Consider the following 23,382-nt stretch of genomic DNA (forward strand, 5'->3'; position numbering starts at 1 on the left):
GACCCTTTAAATCTTTTCTTTCGTATTTATTTCATATAGTTTCATTGATACTAATATTCTCAAAGATCAAATGACAAAAAAATGAACTCCATTACAATTATTACTTATTACAACTCTGTCAATAACCGTGCCCGGCTTCCCGTCCATCCCACCAACAGATCAAAAAGCGATTACCATCTCAACACGTGACTGGTACAAGGGACATATTGATCTTCCTGCCTCCTCCTGTTCATAAAATTGGACCCCGTAAACGGATTTAATCTTTGGGAGGAGGGGGGGGAGCCGCACAGTTTGATTCTCATTAAATGCTGCTCTGCACGTGCTCGTCGGCTGCATTGCCCGGACCTCAGTTGTTTACAGCCTCTGGTCTCTTTGCAAGAATGAGTTTAATGATTAGAAAATGAAAACGAGGAATGGGACATTTCCTTTGGTTCATTGTGATCGAGAGCTCTGGCAATGCCTCACTCTGTTTATTATATTCCAAGTAATTCTTATGTATTTTTACAATATTTTTTAGAGATGGGAATCTATTGTAGATTTCTATTTGTGGTGGTTTTACTATATTCGAGCGAATGCGCTTGATTTAAATGAATATAATTTTGATAGATTTCTTTTATTTATGAATAATGACTGATGCGTGATATAATGATTTAATTTTTCTTTTAGTTAAAACTTTCAGAAACTTTTTCTTCACCCATTTATGGGAGGATATTTTTATCTAAATGAAATTAAAAAAAAGAAAGGAACAGAAGCATTCATGGATGTTGCATTAAAATTCCATCTAATATAGTTAGACATCAAGTTGCAATTTTTTTTTGTAAAAACGTATTATTTTTTTATATTCATATAATTTTTTAAAAACATTTTGTTATATTTAGGCAAAAAGTTCTTAAAGAATGTTCTTCAAACTAGAGTCTAAGCGGTGTTACAATAGCTCCTTATCATAAAATACAGGACTGGCCGGAATTGGGTCATTATTTATTGTTTACATTCTTTTCTTTGTTTTTTCGAAGGAGAGAGCAGCGGATGAAGACGTTAGCAGCTAATCTTTTTTTAAGAAATTTCTTTTCTGTAGGCAGTTGCTTTCCTCTGTATATATTATTAGGATGAACTTTTTATTTATTGTACCTAATTGGATAAATTTTTATTTTAATATATATTCAGAGTTATATTTTATTTAAAAAATGATGCCAAAATATAATTTTGTCTGATAACATTAAGCTGATAACATTTTTTTGTCTGATAACATTAAGCTGATAACATTTTTTGTCTGATAACATTAAGTAAGGCAAATCATAGTAAAAGAAACTAATTTAAAGTACGGTATTTCAAAGTTTGAGCAGCCTTCGTGCTACCATGTGTAATATTTTATCTAGTGTTTGATTAATAATGATTATAGATCTCATCACAAGCGGGAACTGACTGTTCTGCACTTTCGCTAGGAGTTTGAGATCACATCATGGATGCTGAAAAGTTTGGTCTTTTTAGTTTCTTTACAGAAGCCCAATTTCAATTATTCATTAACAGATTTTTTTTTTTTTTCATTTGGTGACTCTTGTCTTCACACACACCCCTTGATATGTTATCACTCCACTTTTTGTGTTTCAGTCTTCATTGTTCAAATGAATCAGATATTTGCTCATCGCATACAACTTTTCCAGATTTTTTTCCGTGACTATTTCGTTTTTTCCAAGGTCATTTTTTCAGACAATGGTTTTATATCAAAAATATACATTTTTTAGTTTAATTGAAAAAGCATATTTCAAAAGTCCTGATTTTTCATTTTGCTTCGTCTCATACTCACCAGGAGATTCGTTAGCATCTTCTACGTCTTCTTATTTAGGAACTGCAATGCGAGAAGTAGTTCTTCCGCTTTTGGCATCGTCTATAACAAATGTATGATCTGTGTTTTCGCAGCTTCAAGATCATATATTTACCTATTAACTGCATTGTTGACTGCAACTGCTTTGAAAAAAGCAATGTTAATTTTCAGCTTCTTATCGATAATGGTGTTTCCTGACTAAGTACTTGATGTTGTAGGAAGTTTGGCTGTAAAAGATTTTTAAAGACCCGAATAAGGGAATAATGAAGTATCCACTGTCAGCCAAAAAATTACATATAAATGCAAAAAAAAAGAAAAAAAAAAAAGGAAGTGGCAGAAAAAAGACGAAATCGTCAATTTTTTGTTGCGCAATGTTAAAATTAAGCGGCTTCCCCCCCTTTTTTTTTGCGATAAGTTAAACAATAATAACATAAAAATAAAGTGACTGGAAAAATTTAAAGTGGAAGGCGATCCTGTATGACCAAGTATAATTTAATATCTTACTTATTAGCCATCAAATTATTACATTAAAGGTTTTGTTTTAATTATGAAGAGCCAACTCAGCTGTTTTATTACGTTATCTAAATTTAGTACACAATTCACGTGTTTATTGTTTGCTAACATTTCTTGCATGTCCCAACTTGCATCGCCGCCAACAGTGCATCAGAGCAGCGACTGGGTGACGTTAATTAGCCCAAAGAACGTCAAATGTTTATTTATAATGTATTTTTGCGCACAGTAAACTTTAAAATAAATAACCATTAAAAGTTTTTTTTTTAGGAGTTTAAATATTTCCACTTGAAACATAATCAAAAGAGCGCATTTATTAGTTTTAAACCATGTTGACTTTCCCAAAGCCTTCCTAAGCAAACGATTTAAACTAATTAAAATTTCAATATTTTCGGCCCCAAAAAAGTTTTAAAAAAACGTCGTTTAAAATAGTAGTGTGCAATCATCTTACTAAATATAATGAATCGATCAAAAAGACTATAAAAAATTAGATTGCTTGACTTTTATCGGTAATGCTTTTAGTGATCAAACAGCACAAAAATCATTTTTCATAAAACTCTTTCTTACTGGATTAAGAAGTTAAGAATTGGATATTGCCCAAGTATTAGAGTGGACATCTATCGATGAAAATTGATGCACTGGTATCGTTAAACTTTCGAACAATATTCAGCTAATTCAGAAACTTTTGAAGAAATGAAGCATTTATACGTTTCCTTTATTATTACTTTTTTAAATGCTTAATCTTTCTGTAAAAAGATTATTTTCAATCTTTGATTAGCACGAAAAACTTTTTTTAAAGTTGCGTGATTCTTTGCGTCGAAGCATATAATACTTGTCGGAGCATTTGCATAAATTTAAATTTTCGCTTTTTATGCTTCACTTTAGACTATTCATTCGTTAACAGTGGGTCATTTCCAATTAAATCAACGACACTGAATAACTCTTCAATATATTTTTTTCGCTAAAATTTAGCGAAAAATGATACTAATTATTTTTTATTCGATGCACGTTTTGTCGGTTCTTAAATACGTTCAAAAATTAAAAGTCTGCAAAATTCTGACGCTTTACGTGCTTGCTCTCTCTCTCTCTCTCTCTCTCTCTCTATATATATATATATATATATATATATATATATATATATAGATAGATAGATAGATAGATAGATATAGATAGATAGATAGATAATGCATGTAGTTGCAATAAAAAAATTATAGAAATCCATTAAGAAGTATCATTGTATTTAATGACAATTTTTTAAGAATAGTTGTCTTTATTCCAGCGGAAATCTAATATCCAGCGGAGTCTAATATTAAGTTCAGGCTATTACTTTTTATTCATTGATAATATAATAGTAAAAGTTCTCTGTTTAAAGAAACAAAATTTATTGTTCAGGTGTGTAATTCTTATATAATTTAAGGAGTATTGTTTTTAAATTTACTGGCAGAAATGAACAAAATTAAATTTTTTGTATATGATTTTGAGGAATTTTGTATTTGCGAAAAGATAATGTTTCATTTATTAAAAAAAAGGCAAATATTTCATTTTTTAATTTTCGGTGAAATTTTAATTTAAATTTCCAAGAACTAATTATTTTTAATTCTAAGAAGAAATTTACAAAAAGCAAAATAGTTCAATTTCGATCTTAAAATAATTAAAATAAAAGAATTAATTAAATAATAAAAGAGATTGGGCACATCGAAATGAGGATGAGATGCTTCCGCCATGGTGGTTGGATCTCGCCACCCTTGAGGGTACACAAATAGGAGGGGGATCTGACTCCTCCCATCGATGACGGGAAGTACTTCCTTCGGGGAGGGTTGTACCATGGCCGATGATGGCCCCTAGGACTCAACCACAGTTCCCGCCAGTGTTGCTGTTGCGGCGATCCGGTCATTCAGCCTTATGGTTTAAATCCGTGTGCCTTCGTGACTGGTCAGAGAATCAATTGGTTGACTTATCACTTTTTGTTTACTTTCTTTGTTTCTTTAATTTCACTTCGTCGTTGCATAATTTTGAAAAAGAATGTGTGATAATACTAGAGAATATATTTTTCAATTTTAGGACAAACTCTTTTTCAAGCCATAGAAAGTTCATAATTTTAATCGCAAATATCTCTGCAATTTTACAGATAACAAACTCCAAGAAGCTTTTTCTTGTATTTTTAATATGTATGTTACTTTATTATAGGGTCGATCCCCTCTAATTTTTGACTTATTTTTTGTAACTCCCTTATTTCGCTGGAAGAGACACTGTAACCTGTCTCGATAAATTCTGGATAGTCACTTTACTATAGATATACATCCCTGGCTTTCTTCGTTCTGTGTATATATATATATATATATATTCATTAATTAATATAATAATTAATAATTAGATTATTATATATTAGTCAAATTATTTATCTAATCATTTGAATTCAATGTTCGAATTGCTTAACTCAATTAGTTATTTAGGGAGATTAATGATATTAAAAATATTAAAAGTGAATTATTAATAGTCGACCTTCTTTATGCATTATTTATATACAACTTTTTAAAAAAATATCCTCCGTTAAAAAAATTTCGCATCTGTACAAAATTTCATTTTAAAGAATAAGGGATTCAGATGTTAAATAATCTGTTAAAAAAGAATTATTTGAGCATTATTTTTTAAAGAAATATGTTAATGAATTCATTTTCAGTATTGTTTTGTTATTACCAAAAATTCTTATATTTCAGTTTTTAAAATTTTTTTAATTCATTATTTATTTTATTAAGTATAATTTATTTCTTTTGAAGATAACATGTTTCTCTATCATTATATTTTTATCTAAGAAATTATTAAAATTTATTGCGTCTAAATATATATTTTTCAGAATAAAAAAAACGAACTTATTGAAACTCAAAATTCAGAGTAATGGTCAGGAAATTAAGTACTCAAATAGAATAATTCTTTGATTTAATGCTTAAAGAATTTAATCTAATGCTTAGTTTAAGAAATGAAAAACAATTTTATAAGAATTTCTGAAAGACAGTTGTCGAAATCCAGCATCGAAGCCAAATATAGAAACCAACCGTAATTGGTTTCCTTGTTTATAAATTTTGCATTTGTCCTTGACAGTTTGTCCGCAACAGTTTTCATTTTCTAGCAATCTTGATGTATTATTTAAAAGTTTCACAACCTTCTGAGGAACTTCAAAGGAACCACTTTGAAAACACAATGTCGAGTTGCGAAAAAATATCTGAGGTTAGAAATATTTCGAAAGTTGCTTGCATATAGAGATAAATGCTGAATGTATTGAAAGATGTTGAATAAACATTAGAATATATCGGCTTCTTTCAGAATAACAATAAAAAAAAAAAGTAATAAGAGTACTAACAAAAACACATCAGCATCTAAATTCTTTAATTAACTAATCATCTTCTAACTCTTAAGCGTGAAGACAAAAGAGAGTGAGAGAATTGTTTTGAAAGACAACCGAGATCCAAATCGTGCCATTTCCGGGAGAGGTGGGGGGGGGGATAAGCTTAAGAAGGAGGCAGCGATAGTCTTCCCTCCACCCCACCAATCATAAAAAAAGTAAGGCAAAGATCTCCAAATCACGTTCGGTCGAAGGCGTATCCATTTATCCACGCATACTTCTCCCCACACAACAAGACGGGAGCGAGCGAAAAGGCATTGTAAAAGTGAGGGGGGTGGGAGAAAGATTTAAAGGGGGCGGAGGCGGTGCGATCGAAGACGGAGAGAACGAAACGAGCGGCACACAGTGACAATAGTTGACAAGCGCCCGCGACGCGCTCTGATTGGTCGGAGCGGCCCGCCGTACGCCCTAGAACAAAAGGAGAACGTTCTCAACGCAGTATATTGGAACGTTTTAAACGGGGGGCCCCATTCGCCATTCTCCCGTTCGAAATTGGAAGGGGGAATTGATAGAACCAGGATAGAGTAGGAGAAGGTTCGTTCGGCCGATTAGAGAGACGCGAGGAGACAGAGTGGCCCACCGAAGTCCAGTCCCGTTCGCCTACTTCTACAGTGGCGGCAACAATCCCGAAGACCCTGCCGTCAGGATGTTGAACAACCTCCACGGTGGAGGCACGGCTCCCTTAGGTAAGCACCGCTCCTCACTCCCCTCGCCTACCCCTCCCTCACTCCTCATTGGCGGCGGAACACAATTAATTGAGTTATTTCGCCCTTTCATTAGCCCCTTCTGATTTGATAGGTTTGCTCCTTGATTAAATTTGTGAAACGGGATTAACTAGTTTGCCTCCGAGCCTATTCTCTCGCTCTCTTCCCCTGAACGCAATTTGCCACGGCGGGCACTGCGCAGTTGCTCTCTTTCGTTCTGGCACGCGCTGCTCTTTTCTTTGCACCAAATAAACAACACCTCTGACACACGCCCGCCGCTGTGCCACTCGGACTTCAGCACTGCCCGCTCCTTCTGCTCGCGCGGCCTCTTCTTTTTCTTTCCTCTGCCGCACTCGTCGGAAAAATCTGCCAGTCCAGCACGACCCCCATCCATTAATTTCGAGCGACAAAAGGTAATGTCTTTATCATCACTTCCCACTGATCCATCGAAGATAATGCCGAACACGAAGCAGGGATCAAAACATTTCATATTGCCGAAGAATCCATTTTAAGAGATCCTCAATGTTTCATTGAAATATTTTGTTCAACACAATATTAGATTCATTATATTAGAAATCGCAAGAAAAGCTGAAATGATCGATCATATAATACTTGTATTATAAATTAAGTATCAGAAATATATCCTACCATAGAAGGTATGATGGCTGGCTTCCTTTTCTTCGGCATTTCTCTCCATTGACTCTTGAATTAAATGGCACACTATTATCCTGTCAATAGAAGTTTCCAGGAAATTAAAAACCAACCACTTAAATATACATGTAAAGCACTTTTTTGCTATAAATATGACTACTTTTTAGAGAGTAATATTTAATTGATGCATAGATAGTCATATATATATGTATGTATATAAATTTTAATTGCTTTTCATTTAAAACTGTTAATTTATATAAATAACTCTTAATTATCTTTTATATCATATTTAATGATAATTTTTTAGATAAAAACCTCTTTTGGTTCGTTGTTTGTATTAGAAAGTAAAAGAAAAATCAATCGCAGCTCATTTTAAAGATTAGAAAACAAAGATATTATATTATTCCACCAAAACATTATTGTTCTGATCATCTATTTAAAAAATGATTTTAATCTGTTTTCATCATTTTAGGGATAAACACACTAATTTAAAATTAAAAAATTATTAATTCATGTAATTTAACTCACTATAATCGATTTAAAAGTATTATTACATTATTTGTACTAACTTTTTTTCATTTACTCAAAGGAATTCTTGTTTATATATTCAATTCTTTTTTTGTATAAAAAATAATAATTAATCATTTCTAATAAAAATTAACCATGTCTAACCTTTTAAAGATGATTACTTATTTTCATTCCAATCAGAAACTCTTTACTTCCTTCAATGCAACGATGATAAATGCACCAGAAAATTCCATTTTAATGAGAAAAACCTGTTTTTTTCTTTTGAAAAAAAAATGACATTGATTTAGAAATAATAATGGAAAACATTTGGTTTTATCTTCTTATAATATAATTAATTTGAAATTCTCAATGTATTACAGAGTGATTTCCTTTAGAATATATTCGTTTAGTTTAGTTTATAGTAAATCTCACAGATTTATTTATCATGAACTTCATGGAAATTTATTTAAAAAGTTTGAAATTTAGTTGCTTAAGTTGCATTGTGTTTTGAATATAGTAAAAGTCAATTAGATAATATGTACATGCATAATTAAAAAATATAAATTCAAGATATCATTTTTATTATTTCATTGCCTGCTAATAACTTTATTTTAAAACAACTTATTAAGCTATTTTAATTTGATTTTATGTTATAACAAATAATGATAAATGATTAATATCACACAAAGCATTCTTCATGTAATTTGAAAGTTAATATCAATGTAAAGATAATTCAAAAATGTCATAAATTGTCTTTTATTTTGAATACAAAAGAAAGGTAAAAAGAAAAATATCTGCAATCAAGAAAACGAGTAAAATTATTAAAATGTCAAAGATACTTTTTATTCTTCCCTATTGTTTACTTTTTAGAACTGGTAATGAATTGTAAAAAAATGAGTTGAATAACAAAACTTTTTTATATAAGATTCTCGTTACATTTAATAAGTAATTGTATTATGGAAATACCGAAGTAAAAAAGGAAAAATCACTCTTATTTCATTCGATTTCAATCTTATAAAGAAAATAATTTTAATTAATTTTATTAAGAAAATAAATTTTTCGCAAATGAAGAGTGAAATCTTTTTTTTTTTTTTTTTTGATAATTTATTTGAATGTTCAAATATTTGTTGGTAGTAACTATTTGTAAAAACATAATTGTAGAAACGTAAGATCTGATAAATCGAGTAACTATTACTCTAACAACGAAAATAATCCTATCAGATCTGCAAGAATAAATTTTTAATCAAAATTTACTGAAATAGATTTTCGAAAAATACCTAATTTTGTAGTTCTGCTTTCCTTTTACTGAAATTGAATTAAAAAAAAAAAAAAAAACGACTGTCTGTGTATAAAATTGAAGGAATGACAAATTTTTTCTAACAAAATTAAGAGATGATACTGGAATACCTTTCGTCTCGCTCATTATATTTGAAACGATTTTCATGCATAAAAGTGTATCCATCAAACATCACTTAATTGTTAACTAAATCTAATAGGGGGACAAAGAAAAGTTCTTGTTTTTTCTTGTGATTGTAATTAAGATGTTACCATATGTTATGACTTAGGAAAAAAAATTATCATAATGTTTTGTGTCTTTTCGAATCATAAGGAGTGTAATTTAATAAAAATGTAGTTATTCTACTCTTTATTTCAAGTCATTTAGGCTTTTAACCAACACATTCATAGTTTTATAAATATGGATAAATGACATAAATTATTTTACTGGTGAAATTAAGAAAATAATCAGTAATGTCCTTAAAGAGAGGTGCAAATCTTTGCATTCATGCCTTTCGAAGCAGTTTGAATTCATGCCTACTTTGCGTGTGTGTTTTTCTATTAGTCTTGTAAATATTTTTATTAGTACATTATGTGTAAAATTGTTTCTGATATAAAGCTAATGTATAAATCGAATGAAAAATACATCAAATTAATCAATGAAAGCAAATACTCTGCAACTATTGCATCTTCGCTTGATGTTTACCCATTTGTGAGACAAAAATAATAATATAAAAAATGTATATTCCGAAATAGAAAATGCCCTTTACATTTCAGATTAAAATATGGTGAAAAAGTAACTTCGCAGCCACTGTTTATTCCAGTTCAAAAATGTTATATCAATACAAATAAATACAATACCACAATGGATCGGCTTCGAGAAATGCTTAAATGAGCAACAAATTGATAATAATCCACCGATTCTAATTCTTCACTAGAATTTTTTATACATTTTTTCATTCGTTAAAATCAATATTTAACATAATAATATATATATATATATAAATAAAATTTTATAAATTTACCTTATAAATTCTGTAAAAAAATTTCTTTTTATAATACATTTGAATTCTAAGGACGTTAGACTAAGTTTTTAAAACTTAATCATCATTAGAATATACAAAAACAATAAGGGTAAAACTTAAGAAATGAACCAATTCAGAAAATTCGATTTAAATCTCAAGGAAACTCTTTCTATGTGAACTTTACAAACCAGATTCTTATTGCGATGCAATGATTTGATTTTTCAAAGTATTTTGTTTTATTTTATTAATTATAATAATTTCCTTTAATGTAATTTGTTGCTGTTGAAACCTTATTAATAATAAGCATCTTATTCTCAAATTTTTGTTTTGTTTTTAATTTATCAAATTGGGGATGTATCATTTTTCATTCATTCATAAAATGGTAACATTTTTAATATTTTCAGGAAAAATATTCTATGAAAAGTAGAAATCAATCATTTATTAGTATTTTTTTTAATATGTGATCATGCTTTTATAATAAAGGTTTATTTTTCATGAAGTAAACATTTCAGTGATCTTTTGTTAAAAATTATGCATTTTCATTTGAATGTCCTCATTTTTGCCTTATGAACCTTTTATCAATATCTTTAAAAATTATGATACTATGTTAAATTGGTTGGTTTACTCACTATTTAGAGAATATGTCGGCAGAAAAAATTAAAGGCAATGACAATGTTTGTCACTTTTTTAAATTTAAAATTTTTTGCCACCCATTTCAAAGGGAAGGAACATGAAATACGTAGATTTACTCCCTTTTTTTAATGATAAAATAAAGAAATCTTTAAAAAGGTATCTAAAATTTTGATATCCTTAAAGTAATAAAAATCTCGAAAGTTATGAGAGAGTAAAGAAACAGAATGACTAAGATTGGCTTTAGGATTCCATTGATCATATACATATAGTTGCTATTTTAGATGACGGATTTTCTCTGCGTTTAAAGCGTCAGAGTTTTGGATGCAATTAAATGGATTTAAGGGATAGTTATGATCTATCTTCAACTGTTTCTTCTGATGTGTGTATCACATCTAAACAGTCTCTTTACAATACTCCCTTTTCTAGGGAAATTGAAGTAGTTTAAATTTTTTTAATGCTTATTCTTTTAAGTTAAAAGTTAGAATATCATTTAAATTATTCTTCACCTTAACAAACGTTTCGAAGTAATTTGAAAACAAAAGTTATCGCAGATGCATCGGGGAGATGAGCGGTTTTTTTCTTCATAGCCTTGATTAAATAAATGCAGCCTGTTTTCTCGCTATAAAATACAATGACTTAAGTAAAGCACAGAATAAAAATCACCTGCACTGAAATTCTTGATTTTTGAAAACAAACAGGTAAAAGAAAAGAAAATTTCTAGATTTAAAAAAAAAGAACAAGTATCAATATCAGTTCTTCAGCAAACAACTATGTGCATGCCTTCAAAAACGCAATAAAGCTGTACGCTATGTTTGCAATTAACTTTTAAAATCGGTCGAGCATGTGCTTCAAAAATTTCTTTTTGTCTTAATAAGGAATGAATCCATGCAAATTTCTTTATAGTTTCATCACTCTGAAATATTCTAATCAATCTGAAACCTTAGTTTCTTCTTTTGTTTGTTTATTTTAATTTTTTGGAGAATTTATCGAAAAATCAGAACAGAAAGTATCTTTATTATAGAACGTTATAGCATTCGGACCGATTGTTGAAATTGCAAGATATTAAACACAAAGCAATTTAAAATTAACATACTAAATTTTTTAAATTTCAAATAAAACTTCTCGTGGTACTTTTTGTACTTGACCGAATAGTACGTGTCTCTAAAATGTGAAGAAGACATTTTTATATCTTTTTGATTAATAGTTTTTTTCTTCTTATGCAGTTTAAACTTAGAAATCTTATTGTGAAGATTACTCAGTAAAAGTAATTACCACTTTTAATGCTATTTAGTAGTATGATTTCAAAACAAAATCTTCACAAGTCTTATTCATAGATTTATAATTATTCCTAATCTGATCTATTCCTAATCAATCTAATGAATAACAATGGATCAGATTCTTTTATTCATGCTTATTTATTTATTATTTTTTATAAATTTTAGATTTAGTCAAATTTAACAAACTAATTTCTGATGTATGCATTACATAAAATATCAAATTCAAATGAATAGACTATAATTTAGAAAAGTGCAATGTTAGGTTTCAAATTGTTAAAACAGTTAAGATTAAATAAAGAAAAAATAATTATTACCCAATGATTGCAAAACTAATGACGCTAAAAAAATTCAAAATAATGACAACTAAACAATAAAACCTGAACGGAATAATAGTATTAATAAAAGAAAAAGGTTAAATCGCAGTTCGGCGACGCTAAAATGAGTATAAGCTTTACTAGATGAGATGCTAAAAAATTCCGAATAAGTAAAATTTGATAATCAAAATAAATAGGCGAAAACGACTGAAATAATTACTGAAATATTTCTGATTTACAAATTGTATACATTTTACTCCATAATTTCATCAAATTTTCTACTTCGCAGTTTATTTTCAGTTTATATCGGAGGGGTTCTTTATTACTATTCCTGTTTCTTTTTCGCCATGTAGCTTTGTTTCTTAGTATTAATGACAATTTAATAATTATTATATTATTGTAATTATTACTACTAGGAACCATCATTTCAAAAATTTCGTTTCAAGAAATGAAAAAAATCATTGTAAAATAATCCTCAGAAAAGATGCAAATGATTATTTAAATAGTTATTTCTTTCAAAATTTCATCTAATTTCACGAACCTATCGAAGTAATAACTTTTAATTGTGTGCCTCGTTTCTAGTCTCATAAATCAAAATATTATATGTTAAATGCATCATTTTTTGTTATTTTTATTCGCCTTTTTTTAATCTTGTATAAGCATAGCTATGTTTCAGATATCCATTTCATACTATAAATCAAAATTTGAAATTTTATCAAATAGCTCAAAGAGAAATAAATAAATTATGGGCTCTTTTAAAATCCAAATTTCAAAACATAATTTTTATTTAATTCAGTCTCAACTTGGCGAAAAAACTAAAAAAATTAATTTGGCGAAAAACATGAAGAAAAAAAGACTTTTCCATATTTCGGTGTTATTGTTAAAGAAAAAAAAATTCTTTAATTCTTATATTAGAAAAATCCACCATGTTAATTTTTAATTCAGTTCTCCTCTTCAAAGTCGTCCAATAATATTTATTACATATTTATCACATCTATAATATTTATTACATATTTTTCTATTATGAAAAATGTCAACAGTGTTAAATTATTTAATAGATTAATATGACTCCTTCTCTTAATATGACTGTAAGTAATGGAAATATTTTGAAAGATTTGTTAAATTAAAAATGCAAAATAGTATAAAATATATGAACTAAATTTTTTTGTAAGCATTAACTTCGTAATGCTTATACCTAGTATGTATGAAGATTTTTTTTCACTGCACAGTCAAATCAGTAATTCTTCAAATAAGATGGTTTGAATTAAAAAAATTATCTATGATGCTTTTCATTGCATATCATATTGCCGATATTCTGATGTATTCTGATGATGATTAGGTGTGTGCCAAAAGTGGCGTTACACCGGTAAAAGCTCATAAATAAAATTTAAAAATATAGAATTTAAATAGCTGTTAAAGGACTAGCTATTTAATTTTTTTTCTTCATAATTTTGTGTACTAGAAGCTAAAAACAGCCAAAGGAAAAAAAAAAAGAGTAGGCATAAAAAAGAAAAAGTGGAGAGGTCTAAATAGCCCAAGCAGAAGAGTCTACATAATATTCCAACAGCATCATTGAAACATAATTTGTAAATAATAAAATTTACCGAAGATAGGCAATTTAAATTTAGAGGAAGAAATTTAAAAGATATTGCAGATATATGAAATTACGACTTATAATTACAGTTTATTTTGCATCTCAGAGAATTAGAAAGAAAAAAAATGCATTTTTAACTATTTTATTGATTTTTCCAGGACATTTTATTCGTTGAATATCAACCATCACATAAAAAGTTTTTAAAAAATGAGCCTTTGAAAAATACTTTATTAATGAAATTCAGTTGGAAATATGAAAAACACAAAATTAAAGTATGTTCTAAACACGTGATGCCCAAAGACAGAAAATAATTTATTTTTTGCTTTAATGATCTTATCCAACAAATAAACTTCAAATTCAGTTATTTAATATTTCAAATAAGCCGAATGCATTTTATGAGCGACTTAAAGTTTAAATTTTTAAAAAATTTGGCACTTTGATTGGAAATATGAGACAGTTTTTATGATATATTGAACTGCACACTGCAGAAAAACATGAGGCATAGAATGCAATTCTTGAATTCATAGATTGCCTATCATTCAAACATTAAGGAATATTATGTGAAATCTCTTTTTAATTTTTTAGTAAAAACATATATATTAAGGGAAAAAATATTTGTATATTTTTGCATTTTCCTATAATATAACAAAAACTCGAATACTTTTCACGGCTGGCATGTTTTGAGTAAACGTTTGAGATAATATAGTAAAGACAGCTATGCTGTAGTTTATTTTTCCAGCATTGAAATAGGTGGGATGCATCCATTGCATGAATTGTGTTGATCCATTTTTAAGGCGGAAGAAGAAAGACAGCTCTTCGAATTTAAATTTTGAAAAAATCAGGAAGATCTTAAAAATAAAATAAAAAGCGTGAAATATATATAATATTAAGCATTATTAATTTTTTATAGAAATTTAATAAGATGTAATTTTGTTTACTGTTTTTAAATTTCTTTAGTTTTTAGAAATTTTCTTAGTTAAAGTTCTTTGTGATTACAATTTTTTAAATCATTTAAAATCATTTGGATTGCTTTGGTTTTTGTCTAAAAGTTTTCTTTCTGTATAAAAATGAATAAAATAACTTGAAAATATTTTAAAAAATTTTTAAGCTTCTAATTTTATTAAAAAATCTAGTTTCTTCAATGAAAATCATGAATTTTGGAATGTTTTCTCTTAAAAGATAAATTTCTTTCCCTCCAGATATAAATAAAAAAATGACACATTTTACATTCTTCAGCTTTCTTTATTTGTGTTCTGAATAATTATTTTTAAAATGTCATAAAACAAGCATTTTGCAGAAGGTTTAATAAATTAACAGCTTTAAATTAACTGATTACAAATTAATAAAACAACTATCGACATTATTTATAATTAACAAATATTTCCTATTTTTAAACTTTATTTTTGAGCTATTTCATTCTGCAATTAAATGATAATATCATTAAGTAAAATTGAATAACAAATAGGAATTTACTGATTTACAATCATTCTTTGATGTTATTTTTCTCTCTCGTCATTATTTATGCTTCATTTACATAACAGGCGCATTTTTTACTGAAATGATAACAGTTTATGAATTTAATAACAATCGACAAATTTAATAATATTAACAAATTGGTAAATTCTAAAAAATGTTCGTTTTTCAACAATTTTTTTTTCTCTTTTAAAATTAAGTATGCTAGAGAACTCCAAATGGCTGAACGGCTGTAAAATTGTTATTCCGTACTGTATAAACGGTATGAAAATGGTTTCGGCAAAATTTAAAACTTATTGTTAAGTATCAAATATTCTTATTGACAATTATTATCCGTATGAATCAATAATGAATAATAACGAGGATTTATTAGGAGATGGGTATTTTCTGTTTACGAGATGTCAAAGCATTTGAGGAACATAGTTTCTAGTGTCATACAATGTCAAACTGTGAGCTTACTTAGGATGTGACTGAAAAAGAAAAAAAAGCTGAGTGGATTTTAAATTTAAATTAGAATGGCATGTATGATGTGTACAAACTAACCATGAATTAGTCAAATTCTTTTTGGAATAGACTTTTCATTAATCTGATCTTCATTTAATTTTAGCTTCATAAGGATTCTTAAATAAATCGTATTTAATAACTAATTCTTTTCTTACTACTTTTTTCAGGTTTTGAATTAAATTAAGTGAATTGCTGACAATTTTATTTCAAGATGTCTTTTTAAGTTTCAGATTTGCTTAAAAATTGCTATCTTAATAAAAAATTCTATTATAAGGATATGAAATTTGCATTTCTTATGTAATATTTGGTAGTTATAAAAATGCATTGGATTGAAAATCTACTGCTATTTTATTCCAAATACTTTATCAATTTTCTAATAAAAGTTCATTAAAAATGTAATAGTCTCGACATTTAAAAAGTATTTCATTTTCAAAATTGAAAACAATTTATAAAACTTTGTAATTTATTTGATAGATTGACATTCAAACTGCTATATTTGCAAATATGAATGGAAAATAATGTCTCAAAATTTAATTAATTTGGAATAAAATAGGAACCAATAATCGCTCACATATACGTTGACTGACAAAATTGCACAAATGATATATTTTTCGAATCAGGAGATCTAAAATCCAACACGATTCTAAAAGCCGTGTCTCGTTTCATGTGGCAATATTGTATTATTGTGTGCTTCATAGATAACAAAATAATTTTTAAATCAGAGATAAGAAAGAGTCTATTGTGTTTTGAAACATACAATGAATTTATGTGTAAGTGTGATTCATGTCTTTAAATCCCTTGCAATTTACAGTGGGTTTCTTTTTTAACATTCGGATAGATTTATGGAGTTATTTATTTGTCTATTTGAACCTTTTTACTTCAATATACCGTTAAAAGGGTAGGAAAAAAAATTGAAGAAAGTTAAAAGAGCTTATTAACGCAGGGATTAATGAAGAAAAGTAAATAATTAACCTTGTCTTTAAAACTTAATAAAAAAATTTGATTTCAACATATATTTTAGATAATCACAAGCCTGTATGAATTTAAGAGACGCTTATTTAGGAATTAAATTTATTTATCATATTGTGGAAAATTGAGAAATAATTTTGAAAATATATAATATTAAGAAATTTGATGACTAGCCTTAATTGAAACATCATCATGAAACATATATCCCAATCAGAACCCAATAACAAATAAAAAAGCAATATTCTTCTTATATATCAAAAATATACTATGCATAATGTTTTCATCTTCATTAGAGCACTTTTTGACTCTAATCAACTAATTTGATTATAATCAATTCCTTTAAATAGTCTTTAATTAATTTTAGCACTTGATTACTTAAAAAATAATCTGGTTTTGTAAAATTTTTTAAGATAACATTTTTCAAAAATGCTTACATAATAAACAAATGCTAATTAATTTTTTAATATCATCTTAACCACAAAAAAAACTGTTTCTTCTTTCTTGAGCAAACATGTACAGCTATCTTTCCAAAGATTTAGAAACATAACTAAAGTAGTCAGTAATAGAAAATTGAGAAAGGCAGCTCGTGGGTGTCCAGACAACTGGAAAGCGAAAATCAGCGTTATTATCCTAAAATCGCTGCATAATAAAAATACATTCGGGAAGCCCAAGGGGTTTGCTCAACTAATATATAATTCGCATCATTAGTTTTAACTTTCCAAATCAATAATTATAACTATTAACATCTCTCACAAGGTAAATTGGTATCAACGTTTGATAAATTCCTCCTCCTCCTAAGTATCATCAAACATCCTCCTCCTAAGTATCATGTAACTCAAATAAAAAAACGGTATTATTTCGAAGAGTGGAGGAAATCTAAGAAAAATATAGGTTTCTGTTTTTCTAAAAGGTCTTCTAATAAGAACTTGAAAAATAATTCATGAATGTCTTTATACTGTGAAATTCGTAAACAATAATTTCTGTTAAAATTTCGAATTTGAATTTGACAGAGGTTTTCCAAGCAAATGAAATATTTATTTATGTTTTCATGTAAAATGTAGTCATGAGACTTCTTTAATTTAAAATAATTTAAATAACTTAATAGGATGGTACATTTTTGTTAATAAAAGAAGACACATGAACAAGCATAATTAAAGTACTGAAAACAAATGGTGCCTGCCGTTGATTAACTCTGAGGAAATAGGTAACCCGACTGATATCTCACAGAAGTGAAGTTCTGCACAAATTGTGTTTTTTTTTCTTTGAGCAGTCTCAGATGCTGGCTGTTTCTGCTTTGGTTGGACTTCGACAAACGTCTATAATCAATTTCAGCCTTCTCTTTCCTAGGCTCGAAAGACGATTCCGGCCTGATCAAAAGCAACGGCGGGGGCGAGGCGGGGAGCGGGACGCTGCAGGTCCTGGACGGGCTGCACGGGTCCACGAACCCCCCGGTCCATGGGCCCGGGCCCAACGAGGGGACCAGCAACGACAAACCCGTCAAACAGAAGAGGCACCGGACGAGATTCACGCCCGCACAGCTCCAGGAGCTCGAGAGGAGCTTCTCCAAAACGCACTATCCAGACATTTTTATGAGGGAAGAGCTGGCCATGCGCATAGGACTCACAGAATCCAGGGTGCAAGTAAGATATTTCTCTCTCTTCGTATTTTCTTTTCTTTTTTAGATACTCTATTGAAAAAAAGGGGGAGGGACCATGTTCTTCAATATGTCGTGAAATTAGCACTTCAGATTCAAATGATCCGGAACATGGTTTAAAATCAAAATTATTTGTCCAATTGATCAGTAGGGTTTTCTTGTCCTTGATTGTTAGAATGTTAAAGAAAGAAATTTTCTGTTGAAGAAATTCTTAAACAAATGAACTTGTGTATGCAGTAGTAATAAGCAATTTGATCCAAAGCGTGTTATTGCTTTGTCATTTTTTTTTATCTTTAATTTTCTACAATGAAAGATAATGATTATTTCAGGCTTTTATTGAGCTGCATTGGTGAGAAATGCATCAGAAAAGATTGTAAGAAAATCGTTTCTTATTTTCTATTAAATGAATGATTCTGCAGCTATCATTGAAAAAAAAATATAAAATATTTTCAAATTATGATTCCTTAGGGAAACGATTTTTTTAATTGTTACTTTTTTAGACAGTTTTTATTTAATTTGGCTTGTATATTTTTAAAGAAGGAATTTTGTAACCTCATTTCCTGATGTATTAAAGGATTTTTGCACTCAACGACCACATCTTGTTGCGATGTTTTCGGAATCATCTACTACTTAAATAAATTGAATCTTACTTCCATTTCACTGATACCACCTGATAGAAGCCTTGACAAAAGATAGATATTATTAATAAGTAGAAAATAATTAAAATAAAAAAATTCTACAGTTAGTACTCTAGCTTGTATGTTCATTATATTATTGAAAGCTTCAGTGATTAAAAAATTTACTCGATTTATGATGACAGGAAGAAATAATAAAGAGACTAACGATTAAAAACCGGTAAAAATGTAAATTTTATTTAAAACATAAACTGCCTAAAACAGATTTTAAATTTAGAGACTTCCTAACCTTACATAATGATATGTATCTGTGGCTTATTTAAGAGGCCATCAATGACTTATATTCATCGAATATTTTTATCAATATCAGGAATGTACTTAATATATCTTTCTAAATAAAAAGTACCACCTTCTCAAGAAAACCTAAATTTATATAAAAATACCTTATTTTTAATAATCATACTAAGCATCTGATTAGAAAAATATTACTTTCTTTAATTAGAATTTCATATAAAAGATTTCATCAAATCGAAACTGGAATACATTCCTTACTAACGTTTACACTTAGCTACGATTTTGATTCTCCTGAATAATGTTCAATTTAATATAATATGCTTCATCTAGAGCTTCGTTGATCAGCAGAAAGGAAGCTTTCTGTCGGAAAGTAAAATAAATTCTGTAAAATAATGTTTCTGTAAAAATGGAATTCTTTTTATTTAATTCTGTTTTCAAATAGTTAAGCAGTGCATTTGATCGATCATTTAGTATTTTGTACTAAAGATTATTCAGAGTATGTCCTATTATTTAATATAATTTTTAGAAATAAAACTGAAAACATTCGTATGAAGAAGTAAATAAAAAGTTAAAGAATGTGTAATGTCAACAGCTAATCTATTGCCTATACATGGAAGGTATTGAATTTACCTTTGAATAAACTTCGAAAAAAGCCGTGTCATGAAATATAACTAATAAAAAGTCATATAATCTCGTCAATTCTTTTACATTAAATTATTTGTACTTTCGATACGTTCTTGTTAAACCAATTTTTTATTAACAAAAAATAAAAAATCTTATTTTCGTCAACAAAATATTCGTAAAAGAAGAATTTGCAATGAGAAAATGGATGGAAAGAAGAAGAGAATTCATTTTAAATTCTATAGTTTATCCATTAACTGGAGGATTTTCCGAGGTGGGGGTGGGGGAGGCTCTCGCAAATTATATGATGAATAATGGAAGGTCTTAACCCTTTCCACTCCTGTGCAGAGTCTGACTCGCCGTTCACTAAAGATGCATTTTTCTCACATTCTTAATAAATAATAATTATTATAAAAACCGAATAATATCAAAACCTCTGACATTAATTTTCAGAAATTTCAAGAAGTCTAATCATCTTTGAGCTTCCTAAACACTAAAAGTGATTTTTACACTCGCTTAGATATAATTATGTTTCTTATTACATTTCGGTGTGCAAAGAGTTAAACAACAGTTCTTTTTTCGTTTAAATGCACACTTTTACAATTAACTGAAAATGAAAGTTAATTTTTAAAAAGTAAATTATCAAAATGGATTTTAAAAGTGCTTAAATATTAAGGGAATGAAATAAATGACAATCGCATCTCATAACCTTAATGAAACTGTAATAATCTTTCAATATTATGTCAAAGGTGCAGCTGAGTGCAGTCAGAAGTGTGGTAACCGTTATAGTAAATTTTACTTGAATTCATCACTCATGATTGTATTGATTGCATTTTAGTCTTTCTGTTATTCGATTTTTGATGAGGTAAATTATTTCGATTTATTTTGAATAACATTGCATCGTTATGAATTATTTTAACAGTTTGCAGTGAAATGACAAAAGAAATTTAATTCACATATTGGTTTAACGAAAAGCGATTTAATAATGAATGGATAAATAATGAAACAGTGTTTCTCACTAAATGAAATATTGAATGAATAATAGACTTATCCAAAATAAAACAGTGTTCGTGATTTCTCTCAAACCGTACTTTTCCTCTTTTTTTTTTATCATCTAATTTGCGAAACAAATCATAAAAAGAAACACATACATACACAGACAAAGATGTATCTTTATCCATTCACCGAGGCCAAACCTTCCACCTCTTTCCACTACTCGAAAACAACTAAACACAACTCGTTTATTATCCCCTAACCACCTAAGAGTCCCTTAAAAACCGTAAAAACATGCGTTCTCCATTAGTAAACTTTGTAACGTTGGGAGTGTGAGTCAAAAAGTTGTTAAGGCACCGCTTTTCTCTCTTTCCCGCCTTCTATTGTGCTTTTATTTGAAAAAAAAAAGTATTTGAATCGGTGAAGGGAGCTAACAAAAATAATAATGTTCAAAGAAGGAAGTCCGTTTCCCTGTCCGAAGAGGAGATCGGGGTTCCACCAAAAGGACAGAATGTCCTCCAGGAATTCTTTTCTGCAGTTCGTAACGCAGATGACAGGATACGGAGGAGGAACACGGACTGCCCATTAGGGAACAACCGACTCGTCACAAAACTGGAGACTTCGGACACCGAGGAGACCGAGGCTGAGAGAGTAATGAATACCTATCCCCAGTGAAACCTCTCCCCCCGATCCATAGATGGGGGTGTTTGATGTTGCCATGGAAGCGGTGATTTAAATCCTTAATGTTCGATGGACCCGCGATGAACACTTTGTTAGCTAATAAACTTAGGGCTTTGACAGGTGGGGGTTTAATGAAATTTATTCCGGAAACGAGTAGGGTAGCGCTGACAGGGTGGGTTCAGGCTCCATTTGAGCTGGGCGTGTTGGGCGAATGCAGCATTATGAAACACTTTTCGGTTAGTCCTGAGGTTCTTTTGTGGCATGGCGTAAACAGAAGGAAAATATTCTGCTTTTTATAATTTTTTTAATGGTCACATTTAATGTTTCTAAAAGTTGAAATTAATTTGGTTATGATATTTTCAAGTTCCTTTTGTGATTTTCAGTAAATAATTACATGAATGAAAGATAAAGTATATTCATGCGTATATTCGAAAGTAACTGTGCCATGTGAACTGAGAATATTTCGAGATAAGGCGACAAAATAAAAGAAGCATTTCTCACCCCATTCCAAATGACGAAACCGTATATGCCTTTTAATTGCGCATTGTCTTATGCTGCACTCTGGCATCAAATCTGTTTTCCTTTTTCAAAACGCTTGATGGATTCTAAAATTAAATAAAAGAGGAGCATATGATGGGTCTCACTTGAAACCACTTCAATTCAAACAATTCAATGGTATTTGACATCGTTTCTGGCATAACAAATGGGCTAAATCCTCTTTAACCACAGATTGTAAGTATCATTCTTATGTTAAATATAAAGTCTGGGAGAAAATTTTCTATACTCTTGTAAGATTATCGAAATTATTTAGTATTTGATTTCGGCTCAGTTTAATTTTTCATCTTAGTTGCTTAGTGATCGAATTGTCATCTACTCTAAATAATTACTCATTATTCTACAAAACTGTTTTTCTCTTCGATGGTATCTTATTTGCGATGAATGCACAAGTTCGAAATAGCCGGCGCAGTTTCCTCGAGAATTTGCAATGGCGGTCTCTATCTGAAGTGAGCATGGATCTTATTGATTTTGCTATAAGCTTGTATCGTTGCTCGTGACAATGCACTAATGGAACGATTTAAGCCTAGCAAATGTAGTTAATGAATATTGAAAATTCTTTGATGACGAGGTTTCTTCAATCAGTGAACTTCAGATTTTAAATGCTACAACGATGCTGTAATACAAGTACACTCAGAGAACGAATATATCATGAAATGTTACAAAAATTGCAAATTCAAAAAGAAGAAAAAATAAGCTATTTAAAATTCAGTAATAAATTTTACAGTTTTTTTCACTATCGATCTTTAAAAAAATATACCTACTTCAAAAAGAAGACACAACTCAATGAATTTGTTGATAAAGCAAATCTATTTTCAGTAGGGAAAATGCTACATCAGAACTGAAAAATAATTATATAATAGAAAAATATAAAAATAGTACTACTGAAACAATTAAATCAAACAGCGCCATTGAAAGGGAAGGGATTTCACGAGATCTCTTAGTAAGAAGTTTTCGCTATTATTGTTCCAACCATGCGACTTTACACGATAATTTTTAAACTTGGCGAAGAGGATCGAACGCATGACTTTTCAATATTCAATATTTTACTGATTGCTTCTATTTAAAAGATACGTTTTCTTAAAACATTATCGATGCATCTGGAATTCTCTTTCTCTTTCACTCTCTCTTCCTTCTTATTTGATGTTCTTGAAAGTCGATGACGTAATTTTAACAAATTAATCATATAAATACTTTTTATTTCGATATTTTCATATCCAATATTCTGATATTTTTATTAAGATCAATTTAATCGCATGAGCCTCGTACTAAAGTGATGTACAAGAAGGAA

At 29.2% G+C, this 23,382-nt stretch overlaps 1 protein-coding gene across 2 annotated transcripts in view; it reads left to right on the plus strand.

Moving 5' to 3' along the window:
- The first annotated feature begins 6,215 nt into the window (after window positions 1–6,215).
- The window catches only part of LOC129961672 (homeobox protein orthopedia-like), a 72,764-nt gene continuing 55,597 nt past the window's right edge, over window positions 6,216–23,382 (plus strand). The window contains exons 1-2 of one of the 2 annotated variants that reach the window (XM_056075200.1): window positions 6,216–6,418; window positions 17,991–18,298. In XM_056075200.1, coding sequence (XP_055931175.1) covers window positions 6,379–6,418; window positions 17,991–18,298 — 348 coding nt within the window. In that variant the 5' untranslated portion in view covers window positions 6,216–6,378. The remainder of the gene's footprint in view (window positions 6,419–17,990; window positions 18,299–23,382) is intronic. The other variant, XM_056075201.1, reaches the window with a different exon arrangement.

Source organism: Argiope bruennichi, chromosome 2 (assembly GCF_947563725.1).
Source record: "Argiope bruennichi chromosome 2, qqArgBrue1.1, whole genome shotgun sequence".
NCBI lineage: Eukaryota > Metazoa > Arthropoda > Arachnida > Araneae > Araneidae > Argiope > Argiope bruennichi.